Source organism: Ammospiza nelsoni, chromosome 6 (genome assembly GCF_027579445.1).
Source record: "Ammospiza nelsoni isolate bAmmNel1 chromosome 6, bAmmNel1.pri, whole genome shotgun sequence".
NCBI lineage: Eukaryota > Metazoa > Chordata > Aves > Passeriformes > Passerellidae > Ammospiza > Ammospiza nelsoni.
The window spans coordinates 30879886-30905098 of NC_080638.1; the positions used below are offsets into that span (position 1 = coordinate 30879886).

Sequence of the window (25213 nt, forward strand, 5' to 3'; positions counted from 1 at the left end):
CTTCAGCATGAGGATACCTGCCCCAACCACTGGGCAGGGGGTCTGTAAGGGCATGGCTTACCTGGTGCTGCCAGGTAAATCATGCCCTTACAGAGTGCTGAGTGCTCCTGCTCCAGCTGCTCAATTAGCTTGTACTGAGCTGGTAGGATTGGAGTTCATATGGCTGCCACTGTAACACTCAGGTTAGATGCCATTTATGTAAAATTGAAGTGTCAATAATAAACCACAAAACAATAGTTGGAATATGGGTGTCCTTACTACAGATGGGAGTGTATCATTCAATTCTGGTTGTCATCTGACTCAGTCAGCAGATTCTGTGGGAAATCAGTTTTGAAGTTCCCGGCTCCAGTTACTCTGTGACACCAGGCACCATACAGCCTCCTCTCCCTCCCCCAGCACCCCACATCATTAAAAGTAATTAAACTCTTGTCCTGTGGTGTCCAGGTGTCACAAGACACCTGGTAAGTCTCACCTCTAACCTCTAACTACCCTCTTGGCTGTGCTAGAATAGCAGCACTGCAGATGCTGCCTGTGGGGCTCAGTCTGCTCCCACCAAAGTGCTGGGTGAGCTGCTGGCGGGGCACCCCCAGCTCTGCCTGGTTTTCCAGGGCACGGTAGGGAGCTGCAAGTTAATCAGCAGTGCCCCACAGCAGGTCAGCACACACAGCTATCTGTGTTTTCCCATGTTTGTCATTTTCCATCAGCCTCCATTTTCCTCCAAACCTCTTTGGTGTACCAATTAATCCAGAGGGTTTTCATTTACTCGGGCTGTCCAAATCAGCAACACACGAATACCCCCCACAATCTCTGCCAACAGCTCGTAATACATTTTAACTGCTCCTAGGCCTTTGATGTGTTAGCCTTCTGGGCAACATTATCATTACCCTTTATATACCTCTGTGGGTGAATGCAGCGCTGCACATGCTATGTACAGCCTGAAATAAAGCACATTGTCCTAAGAACCTGCAAGAATTGTGCCCTCTTTGCTAGCAAAGCCCTGAACCAGCCCAAAACAAACACAAATAACATGAGCTTATGGTGAGCTTATTTTCAAACTGGAAGAGCAAATATAGGGAGGAACAGGAAAAACCAAAAAAGGTGTTTGCCCAGGGAGAAGCTTTAGTGGGAGAAAAGAGTTTTGGTATACTCTGGAAGTGTGGGCATCCTGTCAAGGGAAGCAGATAGGGTGCCATGCAGATGGGCACATGCTAGAAGTACATATGGAATGGAATACATCATTCCAGCTAAGTATCAGATATAGGCAAATTCAGGAAAATATAATGGGAAAAATTTAGGGAGGCAGGATTATTGTGGTCCCAGACTGGGGCATTCTTCACAACTTTAGAGATATTTATGGTTCCGAGGTCTCTTGTAGTTGAAATAGCTACAACTGTATTTCTCAGGGAATATAAATCATTGTGGGTGGCACCGACTGACAATTTGGAAGGGTGCTCAGCCCAGCTGGGAAAATGTGAAAACAGAGCCCTGAAAGATTAGTTAGAGGTGGCATAGGTTAGCCAAGGTTGGTTCCACAGGACCCACACGACTCACAGGTGCTTACAATAGAGGGGTGGAGAAACAAGCTCTGTGTAATAAGATATTTTAGTGGGAAATGATGGATATACAATGTTAATAGGGGTACACCGTATTAACATACAGAGTACCCAAGGCCAGCCAGTGAGGGAGGGCGTCCAGACCTTGCCCAGCCAGCCTGTAGCCCCTGAAGTTTTCTACTTGTCTTGCCAATTCTTTTACCAAAGGTAATAAATTTCTCCCCCGGTCTCCACAGTCACCCTCTAGCTGTAAAACAAAGTGATGCTCATTGTTGCCCTCCTTTATCCAGAGGGCTGATTTTTTTTTTATAAATTCAAATAATAACTTCCCTGTTTGCAGGCATCATACTGTAAATGATGGGCTGGTCCGTGCACATGCAGCACAGACCTTGTTAAAGTGAGCATGGCCAGCCTCCAGATCCTCCAGCTCTGCAAGGGGCTCATACTAGATTAAATTAGAAGTAGCTCAGAAAGCTGAGAGGCAGAGAAAGGGGCTGCTTGCATTGGTCCCTAAAACAGGAGTGAGCCCTTCCCCACTCCCCCTGAAAGCACGTGGGGATAAATGGATCACAGAGTAGAGCTATTGAAACGTGTCTGGGGGAGGCCTGGTTTCAAGCAGGGCATGGGATGAACAATAGCTGCCATTTTGAAGCAATGGAGCCCAGAGTGCTCTTGAGGAGGTGACGGAAAGCACTGTCACAGGGTTCCACCCTGGCTTGTGAAATAAATGGCCCCTGAGAGCTCATTGTGCAATGGCTGCTGACGTGCAAAGCCAGCGCTGAAAAACATCAACTGTGCTTTCTAAAAATATGAAAGAGCAGTGCCCAAGGGAGGTGGCTTGGGAAGGGAGAAGCAGAGGGAAAAGCCCAGCAGCGTTGCTGTATCCCTGCAGGATTTCTGGGAAGGCACTGTGCCTTTCTGTGCCCTGCTGAGAGCAGGGTCATGCTGGGGCCCTGCTCATAGGAGTGACCAGCCGCGCAAACAAGCCCCTGGAGGAAAGAGCCCCTGTCCTTCACCAGTCCTCAGGGAAGATCACACCCCTGCAGCAAGCTTTGCAGGTGGGAGATAATCCTCCAAGCCAAGCTGTTCACACCCTGGCTGCAACTGAGCAGGGGCAAGGGATGCTCCTGCCCCTGGTGAGCTCCTTGGACCTTCCCCACGAGGACAGCGGGCTGCAAGACCTTGGAGAGGTTTTGCTGCCCAGCAGGGCTGAAGGATGTGGCCAAACACATTAATTAAAATTCCCAGCAGAAAAACATGATCTGGGGAAAGAAAAGCATCCTTTCCAGCACTGCCAACCCCACATACTCAAAAATTATGCATCAGGCTCCAGAGAATCCCAGCTTTAAAATTGCAAGGCATTTTGTTCTGTTTTTCACAGAAAATTATAAACATTTGAGCTTTTCCTGCTTGCACTCTGGTTTCCTGAAATTTATGATCACATTTTCAAACTTTTCTGCAAATCCCTGAGGGCTACAAACTTCTTTTGTTTATAAAATGGAATTGAGCAGCTCATCTAATGCCCACACCTTTGCACCAAACAACAAAGATAAAAGGCTTACACTAAAATGAGGAGTATAGGAAACACTGGAGATCTCAAGAATGAACACCCTGAAGTCATTTTTCTCTAGGGTTGCACAAAAAAATGTTAAGATGTTTTAACCAACTTCACATTGCTTAAGTATTTTATTTGTCAGCATGAAGAACAGGTTTTCAGTGTCATTTTGCTTCCAATAATAATGTTGCTTGCAGCCAAGCACTGCAGGAAAGTTAAAACTGAGGCTGCTCTCTCTGCCTTAGGGGCCAGAGGAGCACACAGTTTCTAGGACCCTATGGTGTGCTCAGCATTGCTGCTGCTCTCGGAGCAGGGAAGGCTGAAAAACATTATTCAGTGTGAAGCCCAGACCTGGCATTCCATCTTTAGCCTGATCCATACAGAAATGCCTTGGCCAAAAGGGACAGGTGGGCACCATCAACTTATTTTCTTTGTGTCCAAAGGCACTGAAAGAACTGCCGCATATCTTACAGGGGGACCTGTGTAACCGAGCAGGTAGACTGTGGGAAATATATCAGCCAGTAGAGAGGTCAGTGATCCTCCAAGATTAAAGGCTGATCTGAGTGTGAACTCGCTATCATGCCTCTTGAAAGGATTTGGCATGTAACAGCCTGATTATTGATTGCTGTCCTTAAGAGAATGTGATCCTCTCCTTTGCACTGATCCTGTTAGCTTTATTTACCACAGCACTTGCTGAAACATCCTCTCGCAGAGATAATGGCTTCCTTTGGTTGCTGTCAGAACAAATGGAAACAAAAACATGCTGCTAATAGTTGTGTCCTACTCTAATTAATTAAAGCAAGACAAAAGCACTGCACTGCTGGGTTTGGCTTGCCATTGCCTGGGTGCCTAGAGAGGCCCCAAGCACAGGGGCTGACCACAGGAATACCAATAACACAGCAGTGCCTAACACACAAGCTTTCCACCAGCCCAGAAAGTCAGCAAAACTTCATGAGGAATAGGAATATGTTTGGCACCCAAACTGGGATCCAACCACCCAGAGGTTGCTGTTCTAGACAGACCTGAGCCCACATGGGCCTAAGGAGCTGCCAAAGATGGCAGATGGGTAAAGCACAAATTAGCAAAGGGTTTTCAACAGTCCTCTTGAAATTTTTGTGGCACATCTGCACCATACAAAAAAGCCAATAGCTCTGTCCAGGCAGGCAGTAACAGAGTTTTAGCAGGATGGTGGAAGAGAGGCAGAAATTGGCTCACCTGCATCTTACAGCGTGATGCTAAGCAAGGAAATAAGTCCAGCTCTCTTCCCTTGCAAGTGAAGACCATAAACTGCACATCCTGCCTCTTCAGACTGAATCAGGGTCCAATCACAACAAGTACAAGTTGAAGAAAAAGGGAACAAAGTAAATGGAGTGCACCAATCCAAACTAAAAAGCAGTGGCATAGCCACAGCACTGAGCACTCACAGAGCTCACACTGTAAACAAACAAATCCCCATATCCAAGGGCTGCTGAACACACAGATACTTATTTATGATTTCTCTGCTGATGCATTGTGGTCACAAGAGCTTGGCCAGCAGTCCAGGACTATCCAGGCTTCAAACATCCCTTGGGAGATGGTTTCAGGTGCCCCTTAGCTGCGGTGCTGCCTGGTGAATCCCTGCTGTCCTCCATGCCCACTTGGGGTGCTCCTCTGGGCTGGAACACTCAGGACACCCCAGTGAGTGTCCTGTGGGTGCATGAGGGTCTTGGACTCTTTCATTAATCCTTGGCTATTCCTGAGCACCTTATTTCTTACTTTCCACTTTCCTAACCATCTCCTGAATTAAATCTTCATATTCATTATGTAGGAAGAAGGACTAGTGCATGTCACTAATTGAGCAGTTTAAAGCTATGATGTTAGAACTTGAGCACAACCTAATGAAAGAAATTATTTAAAATATAATCTTTGATACAAAATAAGCATACTCACCTCAGCTGAAGGTGCAATTGCCTTTTGTAGGTGTACAGCATCCACAGCTGGAAGTTAGGCAAACAACTGGGCAACCTTCTGCTGCCCACAGCAGCTCTCAGAAGCTCATGCCAAAGAGGCTTCTCACATGACCCAGAGAGAACACAGCATTTTCCGTAGAGTTATCACCCTGCAAAGGTCAAAGAACAGTAGTTAATGCTCATTTCTCCTCTGAAACTAAGAGCAATAGTCAAGGCTATACAGATTGGAGACAGGTTTAGGGAAATGTCCTGCTGACACCATTTTATCAAAGTTGCAAGAAAACTTAAGCTGTCCAGTTTTTCGGAAGCTATCTTTGACATCTGGTCCCTAAAGAAATGAAACATTCAAGATTAACTAGATTCACTAATTACATAGTAAATAACTACAATGGACAATAAAAATATCTCTTCCTACAGAGAAAAATAAGCATCACAGACATGAACAGACTTCCTTCTATATTGTTTTTCATAAAAAATCTGCCCTTGAGGTGAACCTGCTTCAACACCACACTGACACCCTTCCTGCAGGCAGAGGTAGGAAAAACAGAGACGTCCTTTGTATCTGGGAAGATGGGTTGCCCCCAGTGCTCCCCTCAACCCATCAGCAGGGGGGTTTCTGCCTCAGACCTGCAGTTTGCTTCCCACCAAGGGAAAACAATCTTTGCCATGTATCGTCACAGTGGCCACTGCTACAGGTTCCTTGGGGAAACAAAAAATCTATCACAGCAGCCAGAAATCCATGGCAACCTGGGCTTGCCTACCATGCACATAACCCTTCTCCAGAGCTCTCTGTCTGGAATAACTTAAAATCCTCAGGGTAGTATCACCACTGGAAGGATGGGGTAAGGCCCTTCCCACTCACCAAGGCCCTTAGATATTTCCCAGTGCTGGTGGAAAGCCTTGCTCAAGAAATTCAGAGGGAGATTCAGTGTACTGATATGATAGAAATGTTGGTCTAAATGACTGAAGCATCTCATGCTCTTGGGAGCAGCATTTCTTTCTACAGAGTTTCCTAAACTGCTCAGGGTATAAACAATGCCTACCTGCCCAGCAAACTCAAATTTAAAATAATCTGACAGAGAAGAGGCATCAGAGCAAGCTTCTTTTTCACTGCTGGCCAACAGAGGCATGCTCTGGCTGACATGGATGAGACCACCCTGGGTCTCCAGCTGGGACAAAGCCCTCAGTCACAGCTGGAACAAGTCATGCCAGGTCATGATTGTCTCTGCAGAAGCTCTCCTTGCTCCATTCCCACTCCAGCATAGTGCCCACATGTGGGCAGGGCTGTGGTGGGCAAAGTGCTACAAAATCACCCAGAAATTAGCAAATTGATTAGCCAAGCACATAACAGTACAGTTTCCACTGTTTTCACAAATCTTACCTGAGCAAAATGTGGGCATCAGAGGTCAAAGACATGTCTTGTATTGTGGGCCAACAGTGTGAAACCTGACATAATCAAGCACCACTGCTCCTGTTGGGCACATCTGCTGAAACAGGGCCTTTAGGCAGCCACTAGACTGAGTTCAAGTTATGTTAAATTCTGTAAAAACACAGGAGAGATGATGATCCCAGCTGCAAACTAAGAAATCAGACTTCAACCCCCCCCCCCCCCCCCCCCCACTGAAAGGGGCGCATAAACCATTTTTTAAATATCAGAGGAATTTATGAAGCTGCATTATAAAAGCATGAAGTGCTAACTCCTTAAAAAAAAAAAAATCCTCAACACAGTTCATTTTGAGCTCCAACAGGAAGTCTGCAAAGTCGTATACATTTTCTCATTCTTTTTTTAAACACTTCCTTCAATGCCTCCGGCTTGCTAAGCGTCGCTTGATGCCTGCTGCATTAGACCGTACCTGTGAATTTGGAATATCTTACTCGGTCAAGGCGATCTAAGCAATCGTTGGGCGGTGTGTTTTGGGCGGTGAGCTCTGTTCTCCGGGCATGCGATCACTGCCCTCCAGCGGCACCGGCCGGGCAGGACCCGCCGCGGCAGCCGAGCCAGGTCAGGGCCAGCGCTGCGCCCGCCCGGCTGCTGCAGCGCCCCTGAGCCCTCAGTGCCCTCCCGCGGGCCAGCCCTGCTCCCGCCCGGCTGCTGCAGCGCCCCTGAGCCCTCAGTGCCCTCCCGCGGGCCAGCCCTGCTCCCGCCCGGCTGCTGCAGCGCCCCTGAGCCCTCAGTGCCCTCCCGCGGGCCAGCCCTGCTCCCGCCCGGCTGCTGCAGCGCCCCTGAGCCCTCAGTGCCCTCCCGCGGGCCCGGCTGCTGCAGCGCCCCTCAGCTCGCACTGGAAGGCGGACAGCACTGTAAGGGCAGCTGGGAGTTTGCCTTTCAGGAGCTGAGCCCTTCCAGGGAGCGGCCGAAGCACGGAAAGGGCGCGCTTTGCCCAGGGGTTAAACAGCCGGCTCCTGCAAGGCGAGCGCGTCCTCTAAGGCAAGGCGGGTCCTTGGGCCCCAGGTGCGACTCCCGGGCCCGCTGCCCGGCAGTGGGAGCGCACTCCTTCCTCCAGCCTTCCCTCAGCCATCCTGCCACCCAGGCCCTGCCGCCGGGAGCAGCGGCTTTACAGCTGAGATGCAGCTCTTTGGCCACACTTCAATGCAAACTCCCAGCTCTGGTGCCCACGTCAAATAACTAGATGCACAAGCATGAACCAAGGTGAAATAACGATCCTAATTTCTTCAACCAGTCTCTTCCTTGGCTCCTGTGGTGTTTCCTCCATTAACTACCAGGAACCAGTAGGAATGCTTGAACAACTAACAGGCATTTTTAAAATTATTAGAGTCATTTAAACATTATTCTACAGTCCTAGAAAGGGTGAGAATATTAGAACATTGTCATTTTAAAAACCTGAGCTAGGTTTTAAAAGAGTTTAAAACCTAGCTCAGGTTTAGGGGAAGAGCAGGTGCTGCTGAGGCAGTAGCACTTTATAAGCACTTTATTGCTTGGCTTGACTCATTCTTTCTTACAAAATTCAGCACACAGCTGAAAGACAAACATGGTGAAAACCAAGCATTTCTTTAGGAAGATTGCTGGGGATTCACAGGGGAAAAACTCTTTAAGTGAGGGATAAAGAATTGCTGTGGGCTTTGCTCCTGCACTTTATCTTAATTTGTATGGATCTTGCCCATGTACTACTTGGGCAGCCCTTGCTTGTGCCTGGTAGTCTTGCAGATGCCTACAGAAAATCAAACTGCACACAGTGCTGCAGGGCTCCTCGCCCCACCTGCTCATCCAGAGCCCAGCAGTGAGCCAAGGCACAACTGTGCCACCACAGTGACACAGGGGCCTCAAGGCACCATCTGTGACTTACTGAAGGGCCCCTTGTCCCCAAGAAGGGCAGTGTGGTGCTCACAAGGGTGTAGGAGAAGCCATGGGCATGGATGTGCAGAGCCACTGAGAGCCACAGGTACTGCTCCTTCCCATGGGGATGACTGTGCTGACCTCCTGAGCTGTTGTTGGTGCTTTTCTGGCCTGGCTGCCAGCCTGGAAAACAAAGTTCCCAACCAAAGCAAGAGCAAGTGGGGAGGAACACGGAGCCCTGACATTCCTGCCTGCCTCCAGCAATGTTTCCAGAGCAATAGGGCTGCAGAGGCCGAGCCTGCTGAACTCCCAGATGAATAGAAGCAATGGACATGCTACTGCAGCATCATAATGCCCTTCAGCAAAGGAATTAGAGCTCAGCCATAGTGCAGCAAATCTCCCCAGTTAAAATCCCTTCCTCAGTCCTGGTAGTACAACTATCAAAGAACAGCAACTTCCCTCTCTGTGAGGCTCTTTTAGACCCAGGCTTTATACCCTGCAAGCAGAAGATGGGATTTTACCAAGGGGGATTTTCTTGAAGCTGGAGGACTGAAGAGTACTACAGCTCACCAAGCCCAGCCAGGAAAGGATGGAGCAGCGGGTGATCTGCCAAAGCTTCCTACAGCTGCATCCACTGGCACTAAGGTAACAGCATCCATTTTGCTCTGGTTTAACATGCTCAGCTCTGTTTCTAGAGTCACTCCCTTGACCTAGGGGATGACTAATCTGAGGGCAATAACTGCCTTAGATGAAGGCAAAACCTGCTGAGGGATCAGGAAGTATGACACCTGAGGGCATGGCAGGTGTAGGGAAGCCCATCCCGTATTACAGCCAGGGACAGGGAGCAGTGGCAGGATGAGCAGCAGTCACCCTTGCAGAAGCTGGAGGATCAGCCACCTTTCCAGTCCCTCTTTGTGCCCCAGCACCAGCTGCCAGGCCCTGCTTCCCTGCACACCACAGCACTGAGTGTGTGTCATGCCGTGCAGCCTTGAAAACACAGGGCAGGTGCCAATCTGGACTGGGGAACAGCTGCCTCTTTGGCTTTGCTTGGACAGTCTGTGTGATGTCTGCAGCCCCAGCTGGATCACAGTGCAGAACACCCCAGGCCCTGAATGCAGCACTGCTGTGCCCATGGGCCTCAGCCTTGCACTGCAGAGGTCAGTTGAGGTACCTACCAGCAGGACTTTCCCTCAGCACCAAGGAGGGAATAATATTTTCAAAGTTGGTAAGGCTTGGAGAATTAATTCCTATATGCAACTAAAATATTTCTAAACAGTGGCAGATTTAACATATCAGGAAAAGAGATCTGAAGGCCCCTAAGAGTTTACTAGAGAAATTACTCATCTGCATAGTAATATCTTCCTAGACTTCACTATCAAAAGCTTTATTTATGGCCAGAAGAATAAGTATTTTATAATCTCATTAAAAACAAAGTACCCTGGATGCATCATGTTTTCAAGTATTGGCCTCAGCAGTATCTTGTGAATGAGAGGAGCTCTGGTTCCTTTTCCTTTGTATGAAGTGCCCATCTTTACCTGTCTTCTCTACCCACCTTGAGCTCTCTTCCTCTTACTCTCACCAGCTGTCTCATTGTGAGGGTGGATGCTGGAGGAAGTGGAGGACCAGAGCAGAAGATAAACAAACTGCACAGTATATTTCCAAAATGAATGGGGTTCACAGCTGATTGCTCTAAATGCAGATTTCTGTTTCAACAGGTGCTGAAGGCTAAGAGTGGTGTCCTGAAAGAGAGCTCATGTTTTGCTTCCATTAATTTAATGTTATTTGGACTTTTGAATCAATTCTTCCCTCACCTTCCCAGCCACTTACAGAAGAAGGGACCTCCTAACCCCTCAGCAGGATGAACAAGACCAAGGGAGCTTTTGATAGCCCAGAACTTTGGAGCCCAGGTTGCATGCAGAGCAGCACCTCCCTGACCAGTCTGGCACCACCCTTTGCATTTGGACAGCAGGCTATGGACACAGCCCTGAATGTAATCCTTATCGTGGTCCTCCTGGTCATCATGGTGTCTCTGGGATGTACAATGGAGATAGCCAAGATCACAACTCACCTCAGGAGACCTAAAGGTGTGGCAATAGCCATATTGGCTCAGTACAGCATCATGCCCTTGACAGCATTCATATTGGGCAAGCTCTTCCAGCTGGGAACCCCAGAATCCCTGGCCATCCTCCTCTGTGACCCAGGGGGAAACCTCTCCAACATCTTTAGCCTGGCACTGAGAGGGGACATGAACCTCAGGTAAGGAAAGCTATGTACATGTCCATTGTCCAGGCTAATCTAGTTATATGGCTGGTTCAGAAACTAATTTAATCAACATTAGGAGGCCCTGAGAAGCTGGACAAAGACTGAAATGCTAAATCCAAAACATTTTTAAAGCACCCATATTGCTCAAAAAGTTCATTTGTCCCTGTTTTACAATGGCACTTTGTACCTTTCTCTGAATCATTGGCATGCTGTTGTTGATAACATGGGTGCAGGAACACGTTTTCATCTCCATGTAGCAGTACATATAGCATATATATATATGCTGTGTCAGAACTGCACATATGCAGTTCTGTGTGCACTGATCATGCTGCCTGAAGAGGCTGCATCAGTGAGAAATGTTGAACTAGCAGAACACCACTCTCCAACAAACCCTAGTGATAAGCAAGATACAGCACAAAAATACAAAGTATTACTTTTTCTCTCAGTAGTGAATTTCTGAAATGTGAACTGTACCCTTGTCATGGGTATGTATGTACCCTTTCTCAGCATGAAACTTGAGTCATCTTCTCCCTTCTCCATTCGTATCACATCCTTCTACAATCTGACAGTGATGTTGTGGAGATCTCAGAGACAAGTTGGGAAAAAGCAAGGTAAAGTCTTCTATTAAAATCATCTGTCCAGGCAAGTAATCAGATTAGCATATTCCATTTTTAAAAAGAGTTGTTCTTCCACTGAGGGGTCGTTTCTTCATCTCAGTGTTGTAATGACCGCATGCTCCATGGTCCTGGCAATTGGATTAATGCCACTGCTTCTGTACCTGTACTTGGGAGGACTGTCTGAGGGTGACTTGGAGGGCAAGGTACCTTACAAAGGAATAATCACCTCCCTGGTGCTGACGCTAATCCCCTGTGCCACTCGCATCATCTTGAATGAGAAGAAACCACAGTACACTGGCTTTATCACCAAGGTAAGTATCCTGTGCCAATCAAGGGCCTTGAGGAAGTTCTCAAAAATAGAATCACAGACATATTAACTTCTCTAAGACATGGCACAAATCAATGAAAGGGTTGAGGATAGAGCTCAAGACAAGCACTTCACCACTTTAATTGTTAAAAAAGTTGCCCAAGAAGAAGTAATCCATCTTTTCCAGGCAAACACTTTGTAGCCAACTTCCTACATTCCCCTTTTGCTTCAGTTTTAACTTTGGAAGTTTTTTGCTACATCAGCACTAATGAACATCACAGGCACTGCCCTCAACTACTTCTGCTACGAAAGCAGAACCCAGATAAAAACCAACCAACCAAACAATAGCCGCCCCAAAACAGATTAAAACCAATCCACTGTTCTCTAGCACGAGGCAAAAATCAAATCACAAAATTGCTGCTTAATTTGTTGAGATACCTATCCAACAGAAGCCACTGTATCACCAAGTGCCCACTTAGGGCCTGGAATCACATCCCTGCCTCCTTTATACATCAGGCATTTAAACAGCAAAACAGAAATCCAGACAACCAGATACACCATTGTCTAACTCAAGAACTCTGCTAGGCTCTAACTGTGAGTGAAGTGGTTTCCTCAGCACCTGCTTGGGGTAGACTAAAGCCACAAAGGGATCTGGACAGAGACAAGTAGCAATGCCTGAGAAACAAGCAGCTTGTGCAGAGAGAGCAGACATTTTGCACATAGACTAGAAAGGTATTTGGTTATTTAAGGTCTCTCTTGGTACTAGCCCAGGATGGTCTCTTGTTGACTACTGATAACAAGTATGTAAATGAAAGGCACTTATGCCCTCTGTGTACTTCACGTGATGGACAGAGAACTGGGTACAGCGGCTTCTAACAGCTGAGGCAAATTTTGCTGGGGATTTCTCTCTTGTCAATCACTTTTACTTTAGGCAGGGATGGTTATGCTTCTACTGTCATCTGCTGCTGTAATTGCTCTGTCTGTGGCCAATATGGGAAGCTGTATCATGGTTGTCTTGTCACCACCTCTCCTGGGAACTTCTGCCTTAATGCCCCTTACTGGATTCCTGCTGGGCTACGCTGTCTCTGCAGCCTTCAAGCTTGATGACCGGTATGTTCTTCCACACCTCCCTCCCCTCTCTCTCTCATCAGGAACAGAGAGATTTGGCAGCTCTGCTTTGTGGAGCAATGGTGAAAATGTGAATTTTAGGAATATACTTCAGTAGAACACTGACCCCATTCACCCAAAATAGGATCTAGGAATACAACCAGACAGTACAAGCTGGTCCCAAGCCAGTGACTCCACAGCTTGAGTGGGAAGAGAAATTACTTTAACCTCTGCTTGGCTTAGCTGAGAGGGGAGGAATAGCTAAGCAGGTGTCTTTGGCATAGGCACCTGATCACCATGGAAGGTTCACTGAACAAGTAGATGGATGGTTTTGGCTTAAGGCCACAAGTGACCTGCTAAACATATTACCACCCTGTGCTCTTGGTAACGAAGCTGGGGGAAAAAATTAGTTCCAAGAAAAAACCCAAATGCAAAACAACTGAGAAATACCAACAGAGCTTAAACCCCAAGTGACACAATTATTCCCCAGCTGTTACTACCTCAGATCAGTCAGTGCATTCTCTGCTCCAGCCCCAGGAATTTAGAATGAAAACCTGACATATAAAACCTGCTCCTCCTTGTCCTACATAAACCAGGAATCGTCCTAGACTTTAAACCTTCATATGTTGGACTCTTACCACTTCAGATTACTTCTCTGCAGGAAGCTGCAGAGTCCAGAGCAGGACACAAGGCCTCCCACGCCATTATGAACAAAGTTCACATTTGTAACATGATCTGTGTCTGCCCATTGCCAATGGAGCAGGAGGCAAAACCTTCTGGGACTGCAGTGCTGTTCCTGACAGAGCAGCTTTTAGCCACAGGAAGTGCACCAGCAAGGTAGGCAGGGCTCTGTTTCAGTTGCTTGGAAGCAATTTAAATCTGTAATCTATTTTACTCCCTCAGGTGCAGACGGACAGTGTGCATGGAAACTGGCTGCCAGAACGTACAGCTTGGCTTAGCTATCCTCAAGGTTGCCTTTGCCCCAGAGATCATTGGCCCCCTGTACTTCTTCCCACTGCTCTACTTGCTGTTCCAGCTTGGAGAAAGATTTCTGCTCATCCTGGTCTTTCGGATCCATGACAGAATAAAGCAAGCCAATGGCAAGTACAGCTTTGCTCCTTTAGTTCTTATACTTTCCATGCTAAGCCATACATGCTTACAATGCAACAACCAATGCATCACTGCTTTATAAAGGCAGAATCCAGTTGCTCTTTAACTAGAGATTACATACCCAGCACATTAAATTCAAATCAGAGTCAAAAATTCTGAGGTAACTGAACACCTTAGAAATTCCACTGACTTCTTGCATGAGCAGGATGTTTCACACAGCTACATACTATCAAAACTACCAGTGCTCAGGTTTTCACAGTCTGGTGCTTTAGGCTACAGTGAATACCCTGTGAAAAGTCATGACTGGCACTAAGCACTTGCAAAGAACAGAGGTGTTTGCGTGTGGCTAAAACTACACAAAAACATTACATATTCTTTGATGCAACGAATCCCAGGCTTTGCTTCAAGCTGTTAAGTGATTCCCTGAGAGGACAGAACTGCCAAATACTGCAGCCAAAGGAACAAAACATTTGGATCTTTTGCTAGAAAAGTACATTAAAAATACATAAAGAGATTGAAACTTCATTTTAAAATATATACAATATTGGTACAGATGTGAAATAGACTCATCTCCAACTCCAGGAGGTCCCTAATTCCAAGCTCAGGTGACTGCACAGATGGGTGAATGAGATCCTCCACCCACCATCCCTCTGATGCTGCCAGTACTTTTCTCCACTGCCTTGAGAGAGATGCAGTGGAGTAGCTGCTACAGAGCTGCTTCAGCATCACTTCACCACATCTTACAGCTATGCTGGAGGGCAACTTAATGGGGGGGAAAACACACTCACTTGGATCCTTGGGTGTGTTCAGAGCAAAGCAGTTGATACTGGAAACAGACATGCGGGTGCTGGCAAGACTGTAACAAAAAAGTGGTATTCCAGCCTCTGGGTCATAATTGACTGGAAGCAAAATGGCTTCAGTCTTTCAGCAGGAATCATAAGTTCCTTCCTCTTTTTTTAAATTACCCAGTATTTCCAGTTGTAGTTAACACAATCTTTCCCTAACCTGGTTTCAGAATTGCCTATTGTCACATTTTTCTCTTCAGATGCAGCAAAAATTATCTGTGCAGGTGTGGACACATTTAGAGTTCAAGAAATGAAATCAGTGTTAAGACATTGCAGAAACAGTGGAAAACCAGGAAAACAATATATGGATTCTGCAGCAGTTGCTCTCACAACCCTCCAAGCTCCACCTTCTGCAGCCAGCTCATAGGTCTCCAGCTGTTGTGTCAAACCTATCGATACGCTCACTTCACAGCAGCCACCGAGCCATCTGCACCCACGGTTATTCCCCAGAGACTTTGCTCCAGACTAAGCCTCACTCTGTCAGACCAGAGAGGAGACTTTCAGTGACTTCAAAGTCATTGCGACAACCCTTTAGGACAGCTGAAAAATATGCCCAGTGACTGTCCCAGTTTTACCTCTAAGTAAATCACTGCCTTTCTTAATTTCACTTACCTGTAACTGTCCTGCTGGCACATAATGCAAGCAGATCCTGACAATATCACTGCAGATTAATGTAATTCTTTTTAACAGACCCAGAATGAGTTGTGAAGTTTCTTCATGCAGAAGCCAGTGAGATCAAATGCACAGCCAAGCAAGCTCATGGGCTGTTGGTTTCTCCCATCCTCCAACAGGTACTATGTGGTACCACTGATTCCCCAGAGCAGAGGCCACACAAATCACGATCATGGCTACAAACTGCCTTTGTATGCGGAGTTTGGGCCCAGCAAGCTGTACCTCCAACACCAGATGAACCTTAAACATGCCTTCTTTTGTAGCAGTCACTGAACTCAACACCACACCTGTTCTAGACACCACCTAGGTATGGTCACACTACACACACAGTACCAGAAAAGACTGGCATCAACATCTCCCATGTCCAGACTATGCCTTGTAACCCAAAGGAGTTCATCTTAATTAAGAATAAACTGGTTTGTACCAAGAACCTACAATAAATAAACAGCATCATTTCTTATGCCAGGAATCAACATAAGCCTCCACACTGCAAAGCCTGGGAATTGAACAGGAAGCTCATCATTTCAAGAGCCAGCTCCCTAGGGATAATGCAGGCACCTGCTCATGCTGCTTGCACAGCAAGTGGTGTGGTCTAAAAACACAATTCGGAACAATGATTTATGGAGCAGATAATACTTCACATTTAGCCTGAAAGAAGTCCGTGATCCCTTTCATCCCATGCAAGTGCTTTCAGCCACTTGGGCTCCAGTGGAAGCCAAGTCCCACTTGGACACATATGCCTATCATCATCCAAGTTAGGATGACCGACTCAAGATCTCTACACAGCTGACCTTCCAACCCTGATGAGTGTGAATGCTATCTTTACCCCTGCACGTTAGAGCCCTCTTACTAGACACCTCTTGGGATGAACATCTGCACCACTAAGGCTCTGAGAATGAAGCCTCCCATTCCCCAAAGCTGAGTGGTAACAACCCAGTTAACTGTGGATCCTACCCCCTTCCCAGGCCTGCTCTCAGGAGTGCCTGAGTGCCACCTCAACAGACCGACCCACGCAGTACAAGAGCTCCTCCTCCTTCCTGAGCCTGGTACCTGAGAACTCTGCAGCAGCAGGGAGAAAAGGCAGCAGGGCTGCAGAGGCCAAACACCCAACCTCCTGGCTCCCAGAGGAACCACCTTGCACTTCCCACGATCTATCCAAATCTGAGCCTAGGCTACAATGATCTTTTTAAAGGTTTCTACAGATTACTAGAATAGCTTTGTAAAGCACTTTATAAGAAAACACATTATTTAAAAAAACAAATTCTTAAGTTGTTGTGGGGAAGGGCTTGAGAAATACAAGGACTGCAGAGAACTGCTGCAACTGGAAGGCACAAACACTAAAACATAAACCCTCATGGTACTACTACTGCATTACTCCCACCCACCGACTTAAAAATCCCTCTTCCCCCAGAATGAGAACTAATGCTCACAAAAATGGTTTATGGACACTTCAGTGTTCTCATACAAACATGCACAAATACACTAAGGAAGAATGCTGACTACATGTCTTTAACACTCCACACTTATTATCCCAAGTCATTAAAAGCTAAATGACTCATCCACTCCACTTTTTGCTATGAACTATGACAGTCTGATTATCCATGTTCTTATTTCAGAACACAGAGACAACCAAGGACATCACACAATGTATTTAGAAGGATGCTAATTCTCATCCCTGTCCAAAACAGTTATCACTTTGGCACAGCTCCACTTTTAGGAAACATTTTAACACAGTCACAACCACTTTATTAACAACAAGAAACAAACTAGAAGCAGAAATGTTTCTTTATACTTTATTTGAACTATTCATTCTTAGGTATCAAGAAATAAGAGTGCTTTTTAGAATATTATTACCACAGGGCAGTGAAATGGGCATTTTCTTAGTGTAGTGCAAGTCTTATTAAATGGAAATATTTTAAAATAAAGTTTTATTACCAGTACCGATCAGCACTTAATCTGCTGACCTATAGCTGAAACAATGTCTCAAAAGCACAAAAAAATACCCTCTGAAATAAAGCTTTATGTACAGCACATATAGAGCTCTCTTAGAAGTCTAAAACTATTAGTCTGAGACATCAATGCTTTCAGTTGCTATTCACAGTTGAATATACTGAGAATTAAGTGTTCCGATGACTTTAGAGTACAAAAGAATTTGTCTGGTTTAGTTATAAAGAGCTCTGCCAATATACACAAACTATACACTTCAGACATTCACAAAAAATGTGAGCAAGAAAAGGGTTATCAAAAACATTTAATACAATTAGTCAATAACCCTTCCCACCATGGTCCACATCTACAAAGTTCCCCTTTCCCTCCCCTCTCCCCATCCAAACCCTTTCCCACAGAAAGTCACATACTTACCACAAGTTTTAGCAAGTATGGTTTAAAAAAGGGCCCTCAGGGCAAGTTATTTATAGTTCAGTTGCCACTATCAACAGATCTGGACCTCGATCTAGACCTCTGCCGGTCTACGGATGACGGAGATTTGGATCTGCTGGAAGAAGCCCGTTTCTGGCTCTTGCTGGGCAGTGGAGATCTGCTGACTGACCGCGACTTGCTGCGGCTCCTGCTGCGTGACCGGCTGTAGGACTTGCGGCTGCGGGAACGAGAGCGGCTGCGCGAGCCAGAGGAGCTCCTGCTGCGTGACCGTGACCTGCTCCGGGACCTACTGAGGAGCCAACAGAGAGCGCCGCTCAGTGCCAGCCACGGAACTCCACGGCCCCAGCCACGCACTCCACAGCCCTCCAGCTTGGCTGCCTGCCCACTGACTCCAAAGGTCCTCACTGAATGTTTAAGCATTATTAAGAGTAGAAATCCATACCTGTGCCTTTTGCTGCCTTCAATTAGTTTGATTTTCCTTCCATTAATTTCTTTACCAGAAAGCTTTTCAATAGCATTCTTTAAATCACTGTAAGAGGCAAATTCAACCACCCTATGGAAAAAAAAAAAAAAAAAAAAAACACAAACAAAGCTCACTATTACAGGTTGTAGTTACCAATAAAAGGAAAATTTACAGTGGGAAAAAACCAACCAAACAAAACCCCAAAACCTACACTGCTCAGTGTAATTATCCTTTGTCATCACTGAAGCATGAAAAATTCCCCTCCCCAAACATTTCCTATGTACATTTTCAAAGGGTAGCTAAATTAAGCCATGAACAGCTGCTGACACTGAAAGTAGCCAGCTTCCCTCCCCAAACATTACACATACAGGTTAATCTACAGCTTTCAAGAGATCACTTGACAGGCTTACCCTTCATTTAACTTAGGTCTGTGTGCATCTGCAAAGGTTACTTCCCCGGCTTGCCTCATGAAGTCTTTGAGATCCTAACATAAGACCACTTTTGTTACGCAAAGAAGTGAAATGAACATTTACTTATACAAAAGTAGCTTAAAGCAAACAAAAGAAACTTATGACTACTGAAAGAGAAGTTGTTAGATAAATCACAAACATGGCAACTGCCACACTTGTAATCAAAACTGCATTATCTGTATCATGATCTGTATCAGGGCACGAAATAAATGAGAAAAGCATATTGCTTTAAGCAAAATGCTAATAAAAGGGTCTTAACATTAAGGTAAGTATTAGTCTAAAATGATTTTATAGTTTAAGTAGCAAAGAGAAAGAAAGAGAGAGAAAAAAGAAATAAAAAGCACATTTTTATATCAACTGAATTGACTTTGAAATGCTACCCATATATTTTTTGGACTATTTCAGTCTCCATTTACATTACAAGTCTTATATGAATACAAAATTACATTTACATAACACCAATTATTTTGTGCCCCATATGTCATTAAAAATATAGTTTACTTTACCTTTATAAACATTTCCCTAGGCTAGCCAAGCAGCAAACTGCATTAAGCGACCGGAGATACCGTCATGACATATGCCCGACTGGCTCTTCGCCACCCACTTGCCGAACACTACCCAGTCGATGGAAGCCATTAATCGCACTGCCCTCCCTATCAGGAGACTATGGATGGATCCATTCTCTATGCTTGATGGCACCAAGGACCACTTTACTGCGATCAGGATTCCAACGACCACCTAATTTCCAATCTTTCAACTCTTTTCGACCAGGACCTCGTTATTCGGAAGCGTTACAGGAAGAACAGCTCTCAACTTAGGAATCAGATCTCGTTAACGCTCTGGGACCGCTGCAATGTGGCACTTTAAGGAGTGCATCGATTACGTCTAGACCGGCAAACACAGATCTAGAGGTGGCCAAGTGACATTGTAGGAGCTGACTGGAAAGTCAACCAGGCCCGACCAAGAGTGACCAACACAGAACGATTAGGATAACCCACAGGCACTCCTCGTCATAAGGCCAACGACACAGATAGGCTGGCAAATAAAGGGTTTAATATGTGGTTAAAATGGATTTTAAAAACAAGAAAAAAATAAATATATATCCTCAAACATATAAATGTATTATTATTATGAATTAACGTTAACTAGCTTTCATTTAAAATATTTAAGTTACATTACTAAAAATCATATTAATCACATAAACATTTTAATAAATTAGGTTTTAATTTAATTAATTGTTTTCCAAAATAATTACATTACGTTACATACCCATTAAATGAAGTCAAAATAGATAATCATGTTTCAACAAACCTGCCAGCTGACACGGGAAGACAAATTTTCCACTATGAGACGATTTTCTGTTCTCAGAGGTGGGGCGTTTCTGTTTTGAAACAAACAATTCTGAGTTCTATCAGTAAATACAATATAACCATGTTAATATTAACGAGTGCTGTAAGAGCTAGTATCAGCATATCATCATTAGTACTATAACCTAAGCTATGTAATGGCCCAAGCAATCTAGGGCAGGCATTAAGTACTTAAGGGAGGAAGCGTAAGGATGACAGGCATATCTGAGAAGTTCTGTAATCTTCACTATCCTGCTGCCACAACAAATGACTTCAAAGGCAAATAACACCTTTTAATCGCTCACTGCAGCTCACATTCTCTGGGCTGAGCCCAAACCATTCTTTTTTTAAGCTGCACTGGGTCAAAGCTGCACTTGCCTCCTGTCACTGCGCGGGCGGCGGCTACTGAACCGGTCAGAGTACCTCCCTCTGCCTCTGCCCCTCGAGCGTGCTCTGGCATGCTCAATGGTCACCCTGTGAAGAGAAACACATAACAAAACACGTGTTTTTATATATTTCTTCTTTGATACACAGTTGTAATTCTCAGGACAAAGACAAAGCAAACAAAACCAAAATAGTTTGACCAATACTGATAACACAATTCAAAGTGAAATTTACTTTTACAAATTGGCTTATACAACCCTTATCCCCCCCAAGGTTGTATAGCCATGAAATAAGGCACCTCACCTTTCACTGCAAAGTTCTTTTCCATCCAATTCATAAACAGCATCATCTGCATCCCTCGGATCCTCAAACTCCTGCACAACCAAGACAATAAAACCAAGCAATTACATTCCAATGAAAGAGCAGATGTTGATTTGCTACGTGGCGTGCCTTGGTGAGCACGTTCATGATTTTCTTTCGAAAGACCTTCATAAACCTCAAACGCGAGCGAGCACCAAGGGAGTGGGGAAGGGAGAGAGGGCGCACTCACCACGAAGCCGAAGCCCCTCTTCAGGTCGATGTCGCGGATGCGGCCGTACCCCTTGAAAAACCTCTCCACATCCTTCTCCCTGGCGGCCGGGTTCAGCCTCCCGATGAAGACGCGGCAGCCGCTCATGGCTGTGTTTGCGCGGCCCTGCTGCGGGGACAGGCGCGTCAGGCCCGCCGGTGACTCAGCACCGCCCGCTGCCGCACTGCGCCAGCCGGCCCCGCCCCCGACAAGGGCCAATGGGAATGCGGCGGGCGGACACCGCCTCACCCCCGCCCAATAGGAGCCGGCGCTGGGCCTCCGGCCCCGCCCAGCTGCCTCTCCGCCCAGCTGGCCCCGCCCGCCCAGCTGAAGAAGAAAAGCAAACGCCATCGCTCTACCACAAAATGGCGGCTGTGCCGCACCCGCCTTCGGCACAGACCCTGCCGCTCCGAGCGGAACGGAGCGGCGACAACGCCGGCCGGGGGTCCGCGGGCCGGCCGGGCACACAGCACAAGCGCCCCGCCCCGCACCGCACCGCACACGCCCCGCTTCCCCCGCGCTCCGCTCTGGGGGAAGCACCCGGAGCTTTTACGAACCTGGGCTGTGGGTCTCGGAGCAGGCCGAGCCGGACGGCTGCGCGGTGTGGCGCGGCAGACGATCGGCGGATCGGTCGGGCGGATACCTCCTCTCCGGGCGACAGACGGCTCCGAGTGCTGCGCAACACCGGCGCTGCGCCGCGAAATGGAGGCGGCCCCGCACGTCAGCGCCGCCCCGCGCGGCCATTGGCGGAGGCGGTGACCACGCCCCTTCCCGGGGAATCCAGGTCAGGGCGGGGGGGCCGCGCCGGCGCCCTCAGCCGGAGCCATGTTGGGGCGGCAGCGGGGATAAACAAACAGCTTGGGGCGCCGGGGAGAGCTGTGCTGAGGGGTGAACACAACCATCGGGGCTCTTTTACTCGCCCCGTACACAACAGGCTAAAACCTGTGCCGCCCGCGTGGGCGGGCAAGCCTTGCTTCAGGCGTTTCTGGCTACTGATAAACCAAGAGCGAGGGGAGGAAAATATATAAGGAGCTTCTGATATGCTGAAATCCTCATTTGGAATCAAATGTCTAACGACAAGGGAGAGAGCTGAGCTTTGTCTCCATTTTACATGATTCTGCAGAATTTATCTGTTTGCCTTCTAGGTGGCTGCAGTAAAGGCAGCCCAAGGGGTTTGTCCCAAGGGGTATTTGTCCCAAGGGGTATTTGAAATGAAGAAGACATCTGGAAGTTGAAGGTACACCCACTAGTTTTCCAGTACAGACAGAGGCTGCAACTCTGTGACCCTCTTTGCCAGATTTGTGCACTGCTGGATCAGTTGACTTTACACAAAAAGCCAGCAGGCTTACAGCTGCACCAGGCTGCCTCTTTTGATGCATTTTGATAGTTACAGTATGATCCTTTTAATAGCATTTTCCTGACTTGTCACCTGAAGTCCCATGCTGCCCTGAGTCTCAGCCCCTACCCCTTCCCTTTGGGGCCCATCTTTGTGACACCCAGGGGCTGCTATTAATGACCTCTATGGGATGAATTTCTCTTTTTCGTGCTTAGTCACCGACATCTGTTTCCCTGGAACAATACAGCACGTGATGGTGCTGACATCATAGCTTTATATGACTGCCCCCACAGTCACTCCTCAAACTGCAACAGCATGCAGAGTTCCAAAAATGGGAAAGTTATTTCTGCTGCATGCAGTGATGAGAAAGGCTACCATGTAGCTAAAGGTTTGGTAAGGGCACTGTCAGCATCACTCACTTCTTTCTTGGGTTCCAAAGATGCAGATTTCTGTCCTGGGCAGAGGCAGTGTCTGTGAAAAAAGCCAGGATGATGCACAGATGGGAAAATCTGCAATACAGGGAGGACTTTGAGCAAGGAAAGACAATGCTGGTGATTATCCCTGTGGATCATAATCTTTGCCTGCTGAGGAAGATAAATGTTAGGTGGCACATCTGAATGTAAGAGTGCTAATTTCATAGTTACAGTGCTTTAACAGGTGCCATGGGAACAGGCTGTTCTGTTCCTGTCAACACCAGGACTCTTCTGTCTGCAGAGTGAACTGGTACACAAAGCTAAACCAGCAAAAGGTAGTGCTGGAAAAGGCAGCAAGCAGACTTCTGAAATTTAACCTCCATGAAAACCAGCTTGTAGTGAGAGAAAAACAAAACTGAAAATAACTTCAGTTTCAACAAAACTGAATAGAGAAGGGAGGAAGGGGCAGGAGTGCCCATTAAGGAAGAGCTGCCCAATTTAGCAGTGCAAAGCTGCAGTTTAAAAAGCCTTGTCCTTGTAACTGCCAAGCAGAATTCTCCCTGCATCAGAACACTGGATGAAAAGCATCAAAACTCAGGAGAAGATTCAGAAGACAACAATCCCTCTTTAGGACATTCCTGTGTTACCCAAGTCTGTTACCAGCAAAAGGGTGACATACTCTTCTACTCTCATGGATTTCTCACGTGAGGGTCATGAGCAAGCACCTCTGTTTCCTACCCAGTTTCTCCAAGTTTTCTGTAAACAGGCAGTGCTATTCCTCCCTCTGGCTTGAGGTTGTCTGAAGACCACCTAGGCCTTGTTAAAATTATTGTTGCTGGCTAGCCCAGTAGTGTCCATATTCCTACATTCCCGCAGTTCTGGTTGTTGAGAGCCACACAAACAGGCTAAAAGTCTTGTAGTTTATTAATCAAGGGAATTAAGTAAATACAGTTACTATTTGGAAGTGACAAAGTCATGAGGCAGCAGAAGATTAAATGAAAGTTGAAACAAATTCTCAGCCAGATACGATTAATGTCTGCTTGTGGAAAACTGTTGATAAGGAAAAACTCTTTGCTGTCTCTTCCAAATTTAAAAAAATAGTAATTAAAAAAGTAATCAAATGAAACTAATGAAGTCCAGGTCAAAATGTGCAAAAAGATGTATTTCTTCACCAACTGATAGTAACCTGTGGCATAACTTGCTGCAGGATGCTCTGGATACAGGAAGTTTATATGGCCTCACCCTACAGACAGTTTTAAATCAGGGAGGAGGAGGAAACAGGGGAAACAAGGAACAAGAGAGAAAAAAAGAGACTCCAGTTCAGAGACTGCCTAGCATTGCTGAAGACCCTCTACAAAACCTGCTGTCCCACAGATCCACAGTGAAGCTGCTGTATAAGCCATGTAGCCAGAGACTCAGCACTTTGCCCAGTTCTGCCAGACTTCTGGAATGAATGCTACTGGTGAATATATTTGTTACTTCTTCCACTATGGTTATCTGTGTTATTCTCCTCTACTGTTCTTTGTTTTCTCCTTTCCTGTACTCTTAGTTATCTATGAACTCTCTGTTCTGTTTTTTTTCCAAACTCCATGACTAACTAAACTAACACATTTCTGTTACTGCTACATAAGTGTAGCTCTCTCAAAAGTAGAAGCAACGAGGGTTCAAGAACAGCTTTACACAAGTCTCAAGTAGGTAGCAAACACTGAATAGAGAATTTAACCATTGAGCACCAATTGCTTTTCTTCAAAATATTTGGAGAAAGAAAATGGAAATTTACCAGAAAATAATAGAATAACACATTCAGAAATGAGTTTTTCACAGGTTTGTTTTTTTTTTTGCTTTTCCACTTTTTGGGAAAGCTAAGCCTTTTTAATTGCTCAGATCTAAAAATATAGATTTCTTGTATCTTAGTGCCAGGCTGAGAGCCCTTGCCCACCACGCAGAAGTATATTTAGCTAGTAGAATCTTTTTTTTTTTGGCAGACTGTAATTCAGGGTGAAACGTGCTGTGCTGGGGCTGTGTCACTGAGCAGTCAGTAGAGTTAGGGAGCCTGACTGAGGGCTGCTCTTCCACAGCCCAGACAGACCCTCACAGCCTCACCAGCCCTGTTTCAGCTGGCTACTGCCAGAATGCCCTGGATAACAGCTCCTCACACTCATCCTTCCTAGCCAAATGTAATAATTAATATCCCATTAATTATAGCTCAGCAGCAGGATTAAGCTAGTCCTGAAGGTACCTTAGGTACAGGGGGATCTGTAGCTCAACAGGGAAGTTGCAGACTTTACCTTTTAACTCAGGTGAGTGTGTGTCCCATGGCTGTGGCTCAGGAAGAAGGAGCAGAGGCAGGAACTGATCATCCCCTCTTGTGACATGGAGAAGGCACTGCCTGTCTCTGCAGTTTGCCACTCTGTGAAGCAGAAGGCACATTGACCACAGAATAGTGCACCATCACATCAGATCATATCCCAGAAGGAATGTAATAATGACAAGGCCTTATGCTCCATCACATTTTTACATTATCTATAAATGCAACAAGCTTTAGGTCAGCTTTTATGCTAATTTATGCCAGCTGCACATGGGCA

At 46.2% G+C, this 25213-nt stretch overlaps 2 protein-coding genes across 6 annotated transcripts; one reads left to right on the plus strand and one right to left on the minus strand.

The window, feature by feature from the left end:
* Positions 1-6440: 6440 nt before the first annotated feature.
* SRSF5 (serine and arginine rich splicing factor 5) lies at positions 6441-21564 on the minus strand. 5 transcript variants are annotated; one of them, XR_009418581.1, is made up of 9 exons: positions 21437-21562; positions 20862-21005; positions 20615-20685; positions 20306-20401; positions 19893-19962; positions 18522-18595; positions 18091-18201; positions 17631-17937; positions 6441-6597 (listed from the first exon to the last, which is right to left on the minus strand). XR_009418581.1 is itself a non-coding variant. In XM_059473616.1 (8 exons), exons 2-8 carry the CDS (start codon positions 20985-20987, stop codon positions 17688-17690), a joined length of 798 nt encoding a protein of 265 aa, XP_059329599.1. In that variant the 5' UTR covers positions 20988-21008; positions 21437-21564; the 3' UTR covers positions 17049-17687. The 5 variants fall into 5 exon arrangements, 3 of the variants coding, with proteins under 3 accessions (XP_059329599.1, XP_059329600.1, XP_059329598.1); XM_059473616.1 differs by lacking the exon at positions 6441-6597 and having other exon boundaries at positions 17049-17937; positions 20862-21008; positions 21437-21564; XM_059473617.1 differs by lacking the exon at positions 6441-6597 and having other exon boundaries at positions 17049-17934.
* SLC10A1 (solute carrier family 10 member 1) lies at positions 10208-14964 on the plus strand. Its single transcript, XM_059475148.1, has 5 exons — positions 10208-10605; positions 11293-11539; positions 12467-12645; positions 13546-13742; positions 14798-14964. The coding sequence occupies exons 1-5, from the start codon at positions 10208-10210 to the stop codon at positions 14962-14964; spliced, it is 1188 nt and encodes a 395-aa protein (XP_059331131.1).
* Positions 21565-25213: the final 3649 nt, after the last annotated feature.